Source organism: Budorcas taxicolor, chromosome 2, assembly GCF_023091745.1.
Source record: "Budorcas taxicolor isolate Tak-1 chromosome 2, Takin1.1, whole genome shotgun sequence".
Classification (NCBI taxonomy): Eukaryota; Metazoa; Chordata; class Mammalia; order Artiodactyla; family Bovidae; genus Budorcas; species Budorcas taxicolor.
In genome coordinates, this window is record NC_068911.1 from 8,939,671 (window position 1) to 8,946,674 (window position 7,004).

Below are 7,004 nucleotides of genomic sequence, written 5' to 3' on the forward strand. Positions count from 1 at the left end.
ATATTCTCATATTGAGTGTATTCCATCTTTTTCATTTTAGTCATTCTGATAAGGGTGTGAGTAATAGCCCATTCTCATTCTAGGTTTTTTGTATTTCTGAGAGTCCCTTGGACTGCAAGGAGATCCAACCAGTCCATTCTGATGGAGATCAACCCTGGGATTTCCTTGGAAGGAATGATGCTAAAGCTGAAACTCCAGTACTTTGGCCACCTCATGGGAGGAGCTGACTCATTGGAAAAGACTCTGATGCTGGGAGGGATTGGGGGCAGGAGGAGAAGGGGACGACAGAGGATGAGATGGCTGGATGGCATCACCAACTCGATGGACATGAGCTTGAGTGAACTCCGGGAGATGGTGAACAGGGAGGCCTGGCGTGCTGCGATTCATGGGGTCGCAGAGAGTCGGACACGACTGAGCGACTGAACTGAACTGAACTGAACTGAACTGAACGACTCACTTAAACAGCCCCTTTTCCTTTGCCATTAGGGTTTCCTCTTTTATAAAGTTTCCGTCACTTTTTTCTCTTGGGTTATCTGTGTCTTCCTTGTTGACTTATAGTGTTCCTTAGAAATTCCGAATTCTAGACCTTACAGCTACAAGTTGCATTTGTTTCTCAGGGCTTCTGGAACAAATTATCACAAACCATATGGCTGAAAACAACAGAAATTAGGTTCTGGAGGCTAGAAGTTCAAAGTCAAGGTGTCAAGAGGGTCATACACCCCCCTGAAATTTCCAGTGGGGAATCTCTCCGTGTTTTTATCTTTTGGAAGATCCTGGGTGTTCCTGGGCTTGGAATGGCATCATTCCAATTTTTGCCTGTGTCTTCACATGGCCTTTTTCCCTGTGTGTCTCTCTACCTCTTCATATGGAACTTCTTAACAGGATACCAATCATTGATTTAGAGCTGAAAGGGGGAAAAGAACCTTGGTTTTCTGTCTACTCAGTGAAACGCTGTACTCTCCATACTTTACTTCTGATGAAGATGTGGGACGGTTTTCCTCACACCCAGCAATTCTCAGACACCAGCTGAGTACCCTACAATTTATGCAGTTCTGACTCTGTCTACCTGGAGATTGTTTCAGATCCCACAGGCTAAGGGTTCAGTCCCATGAGATGGCACCCACACTTCAGACACCCATTGCAAGCCCAGGCTACCACCTTGTAACTGGACAGGACCCTGGGAGGTCTTCCCAAGACAGACCCATCCCACCTCCATCCTTCGTCTGCCTCTTTTTAATTACTGTTATTTATTTTTGGCTGCCCTGGGGCTTCCTTGCTGCTCGGGCTTTTCTATATTTGCGGTGGGTGGGTCTGCTCTCCGGCTGTGGGGGTGTGGGCTTCTCGTTGCGGTGGCTTCTCTTGCTGTGGAGCGCAGGCTCTAGAGCTCGCCTGCTTCCGTAGTTGCAGCTCGTGATCCCAGTAGCTGCGGTTCCCGGGCTCACGAGCACAGGCTCGGTAGTTGCGGTCCATGGGCTTAGCTGCCCCACAACATGTGGAATCTTCCAGAAGCAGGGATTGAACCTATGTCCCCTGCATTGGCAGGCAGATTCTTAACCACTGGACCACGAGGGAAGTGCTATTTGGGGATGCTTATAGAGGCTTTACTGTGCAGGCATAATTCATTAAATCACTGGCCACTGGGGATTATTTCAACATTCCAGATGGTTGTGATGTTCTAACAGACTTTGAGACCCTCTAAACTGGATGAGATACCCCTAAGTGCCCCCCTCAAGCAGCCCTGGCACATCACCTATGAGGTGATGTGCAGCACTGGTGTGCTAGGAAGGGCACATACCTGGAGCATCATTCTTAAACATCCATTGTGTAATCACACTGCTCTACGCTCCTCTCCTGAGACTGTCCAAATGTCCCTGAGAACAATCAACACTTCAGAAACCATGAAAGCTTTGGCCAAGAACCAGACATCTATCTGGAACAATCATTGATTTATAAAAGCAATTGAGGTCAATTCACCAGAATTCTTATTTCATTTCCTCTGTTTTTGCTTCTAAAATAATCCAGTGTTGACTCAAACCATTCCACTGGCTGAGAGACTTTCATGGTGTCCTGGCTCCTCCCCTCCCATGATACCTCCTGACTTTCCAGTCTCCTTTTCACCGATATAAGGTTGCTTCCCACTGAAGGGTCAAAAGAGCTGCTTTTGTGCTCAACCATAAAATTCTCTGGAACTATCTCCAGGGTTGGCTCAGCCCCATAAAAGAGGGTTCCTGACAAGACAGAGGAATTAAAAAGAAGGCTCTGAAGGACCCAGCTTGCACCACGATGAAGAACTTCCCTTTGGCTTCCCTTCTTTTCCTGGTTCTTATCCTGAGTGTCGATCTCGGAGCTGCCACACGTATGGAGCTGCCCCACTCCCTTCCCAGGCTGACCAGGGATGGAAGCAAAGGGCCAGCTCCAAGATCCTTCCTCTCTCTGTTTCTTTTTTTTTTCCTCTAAGGTGGCAGTGATGTGGCCAAGTTCTGCTGTTTCCAATACAGCCAAAAAACCCTTCCCTGGAAGCAGGTGCATAGTTATGAATTCACCAGGAACAGCTGCTCCCTGAAGGCTGTGATGTGAGTATTTCTCCTTTGGGTTTTTTGGGGTCCCTTACCAGTTATGTAGTTCGAAAGGTGCTGAGCAGACCACACCCCCCACCCCAGGGCCAGGATGAACCTCAGGCTGGAAACCTGGTCAGTCAGTTATTGCTTAACCTCGGGCATTAACAAGCATGACCCTGAGCTTGGTTTCCTGACTTGCAGACCATGATCCAGGGATCTGCCAGGCACTGTGCTAAGTGCTGGGTATAAAAGAATAAACAGCCCTTGTAGACCCAGGTGGCACTAGTTGTAAAGAACCACCTGCCAATGAAGAAGAATGTGGGTTTGATCCCTGGGTTGGGAAGATCCCCTGGAGGAGGGCATGGCAACCCACTCCAGTATTCTTGCCTGGAGAATCCCCATGGACAGAGGAGACTAGAGAGCTACAGTCCAGAGGGTCACATGACTGAAGCAACTTTGCATGCCTGCATAGATCTTACATCTAGCATCAGAAAGAGGGCATTAAAAGACACTTGCACAAAATAGGTCATCTCAGTTGTATGAGTGCTTGAAAAGGGCAGCAGGAGGGGGCGTGTCATTGGAGAGGAGGTAAAACTTTATCTCTACCCTCCTCGGGGCTCTGGCTGAGCCTGAGAATTAAATGGACATAAAACAGATTAACAGCAGGAAAGCATACAGATTGTTTCATGCACATGGAGCCCCACAGGAAGATGAAAACCCAAGGAAGCAGCAATATCTACATGCTTTTGTCCAAAGCCTGCATGCTTTTGAACAAAGAGGGAATTGTGGAAAAGTAATTAAAATATATGGGGGTGAAGAAAGCTAAAGACTGATAAGAGTTATCTTAATAATGTTTGTTTGTACAGAGTTTTCTTGGCCTTGACTATCTCTGACGTCAAGAATAATTTTTCCTCCAGGTACAAGGAGGACATTTTTCACATGGGAGTTTTATCTCCTGCTTTCAGGAGGCAAAGGGGAGGTCAGAATGCCCTTCTTGCCCTTGCTGGTGTTTGGGTTTTTCTGTTTTGTTTCTTGGGGTTTTTTGTTTCTCGAGTTTTTCAGTGTCTTTAGCTCAAAATAATCCTTTTGTCAAAGTGGCATATTTGGGGGCAGCATATTTGAGTACCCTTCATCATAGTCACAGGAGGACCTCACTTAGCATTGGGAGCCTTTCCTGGAGGAGGTGACATTTACACTGAGAACCCCCGAGGGTAAGTGGGAGCGGCCCAGGTGAAGGGGGCTGGCAGGAGCGTGGTGGATGGGGGAAGGGTGAACATATTTCTGACAAGGCAGACAGGTGGACAAGAGGCAGGTCACGCCAAGCTCATCAGCAGCAGGAGAGATGACACATACCGGGAAGGGCTCCTGGAAGGACTAAATGAGGTTAGTATATGCAAAGTGCATAGCGCTGAGCCTGCATACAGTAAACGTTCTGCAAATGGAAGCGATGCTAAGTTGCCTCAGTTGTGCCCAACTCTTGGTGACCCCACGGACTGTAGCCCGCCAGGCTCCTCTGTCCATGGGATTCTTCAGGCAAGAATGCTGGAGTGGGTAATGGAAGCGATCTTTAAGTGTAAATACACAAGTAGGGGCCGTCACTGCTCTCCAGGACTTGGGGTTCCTGAGCATGAGAGAACGTGCAGAAAGGTAGATGACAGGCTCCAAGGACAAACCCAAATATTGTCACAGTTAAGGGCAGGCAAGAGGCACCCCAGTGCCCAGCTATGCAGGGGGTGCTCCTGGGCTCAGGATGCCCACCCTGGGTCGTCTCCTTCGTGTCTTGATTGACTTTTTGGAGCTTTAGAGACAACGCTTAACCAACAGCTGGCAAAAAGCCCCAAGCTAAGCTCAAAGCAGCGGCTCTGTCACAAGTTGTATGACCTTGGACACAAGTCATTTGTTTTAAAAGGAAGGTGAGGGGTCTAGATCAGCCATCTGTTGCTGCATAACAAATCACTCAAAGTCTAGTGGCTTAATCCAACAGTGATAATCTTATCTCTCATGGTTTCCCTGGGTCAGGAATTCCAGAAGGGCTCAGCTGCGAGGCTCTGGCTTGACATCTCTTATGTGGTTATGGACAGATGGTGGCTTCCCTGGTGGCTCACCAGTAAAGAATCCACCTGCAATGCAGGAGCCACGTGCAGGAGACGTGGGTTCAATCCCTGGGTCAGGAAGATCCCCTGGAGAAGGAAATGGCAACCCACCCCAGTATTCTTGCCTGGAAAATTCCATGGACAGAGGAGACTGGCGGGCTGTGGTCCACAGGGTCACAGAAGAGCTGGACACAACCTAGCGACTCAACAACAGCAGACTGACGGTGCTGGAGCTGGATCAGCTCGGGGGGCTGGAGGCATTTCTCCGCCTCCAGGGCATCTTTGTGTGATCTCTGTTGGGCTAGTTTGGGCCTCCCCACGGAGTGGTGACCTGGGGTGGCAGGACTCCTTACAAGGAGGTCCAAAGCTCCTGTATGAGTGCTCAGTGAACCAGGCAGAAATTCTGCAACCTTCTAAGACCTAGCTGCCAAGTCACATAGCATCACTTCTGCCATTCCCATTGGTCAACCAGTCCCCTAAGACTGGCTTAAATTCAAGGGGAGGAGACATAGACCCCCATTTCTTAATGGGAACAATGTCAAATGGATGTTCGAACATCCATGAAGCCCTTTTTCTCCCTTATTTTCCCATCCTTCGGGCTCTTCTCCCTTGCACGTGCCAGGGCAGGAACCCCAGTGAGTACACGGTGCTCCAGCTTAGAGCACCCTTAGGCTCTTGTCGCTTCTGAATGCTCTCAAGGAGCAACGGCTGAAAACAATTCAGGGACATCAACTACAACCCCCAGTCTTTTTTTTTTTTTTTTTCATATTTATTTATCTGGCTGCTCCAGTTTTTATTTGCAGCATGTGGGATCTAGTTCCCTGACCAGGGACTGAACCCAGTCCCCCCTGCATGGGGAGTGCAGAGTCTTAGACCCTGGACCCCCAGGGAAGTCCCTCAACCCCCAGTCTTAAGGAGCTCATGGTGCAGTAAGGAACATGGGAATCTTCTCCACATGAACAGCTGTGGCAAACAACCCACAATAACGTGATTAAGAATTAAGTGGCACCAGCTTATGAGGTTCCTTTGTGCAGTGATGCAAATCTTCTAAAATTGATTGTGGTGATGGCTGTATCATCTGCGGATAAATGAAAACCCCTGAATCCTAATTATACACTTTAAGTGGGCCAATTATACGGTGTGTGAATTATATCCCAATAAAGCTGTTATATTAAAACAGAAGAATTTCAAGGCACGGTGCAAGTTGGCTGCTTCAGACCAGAGCTGTTGGAACATGTTTCCTGACAAACGTGGGCCAAGAAGTCTGGCTTCCAGTGGAAAACAGGCTAGGGGAGAGGAGGGAGGGCGGGGCTGGAAGAGGGAGCTGGGAGGCTTCCCTGGTGGGTCCAGTGGTTAAGAATGTGCCTGCCAATGCAGGGGACATGGGTTCGATCCCTAGTCCGGGAACTAAGATCCCACAGGTCTCGGGGCAGCTGACAGCCCGTGCCCTGGAGCCTGAGCTGGAGCCGGAACACCACAACTAGAGAGGGGCCCACATGCTGCAACAGCCTCGACCCAATGCAGCCAGAAAGAAGGGAGAGGGGACAGCGACAGGGGTACAGCAAAGGGGGCGCGATCAGGAGATCATCTGGGTCAGGGTGGGGGGGGCGGCTGCCCCTCAACTCCATCCTTTTCCAGGAGGCCAAAGTTCTTAGTATTGACTCTCAGCATCTCTCTTCCGCAGATTCACTACCAAGAGAGGCCGGAAAGTGTGTGCCCAGCCGAAGGAAGCATGGGTGCAAAGATACATTTCAAAACTCAGAGCCCAGCAACAACTGTGACCTGACCGCTGAATTTTCGGTCCGAGACTCCTGGATCCGGCTCTGCACTTGGCTCTGCTGTCCTTTGATGGAGCCTGAAAAACTTCTCCAACCGAAGGCTCCACGGGTCTGGTAGGGTGGAGAGGAGAGTGTTCAACCAGTCTTGTTTTTAATAAAGATTTGATTTGCTCAATAAACATTCTTATTCAATTAAAAACTGAATTTTCTTCAAAGAAAATGAAGGAGTCAATATTTGCAGCTGACTACCTGGCCAGTCCCGAGTCCCTGATTGGACCATGGTTTTGAATTCCGTGTTATGTTTTTGTTTGTGGCGGGGGCGGGGCGGGGGGGAAGCAGGGATGATGTTAATATATTTTGGCAAAATGCCCATGAACTGTTTTAACACTATATAGAGAGATAAGTTTATGTTATATGGAAAATTAAACTGTACAATACCTCATGGCCTGTTTTTGCAGGATAAATGAAGTACATCCATATTGGGCAGGGTTTTCTCATAAGGTATTAATAAGCTTCCCTGGTGGCTCAGCAGTAAAGCATCTGCCTGCCAATGCAGGAGATGTGGGTTCGATCCC

At 48.8% G+C, this 7,004-nt stretch overlaps 1 protein-coding gene across 1 annotated transcript; it reads left to right on the top strand.

Moving 5' to 3' along the window:
• Nucleotides 1-2,150: 2,150 nt before the first annotated feature.
• On the top strand, nucleotides 2,151-6,568 carry CCL26 (C-C motif chemokine ligand 26). The gene is made up of 3 exons (XM_052636045.1): nucleotides 2,151-2,356; nucleotides 2,459-2,573; nucleotides 6,336-6,568. The coding sequence occupies exons 1-3, from the start codon at nucleotides 2,284-2,286 to the stop codon at nucleotides 6,430-6,432; spliced, it is 285 nt and encodes a 94-aa protein (XP_052492005.1). The 5' UTR covers nucleotides 2,151-2,283; the 3' UTR covers nucleotides 6,433-6,568.
• The last annotated feature ends 436 nt before the right edge of the window (nucleotides 6,569-7,004 follow it).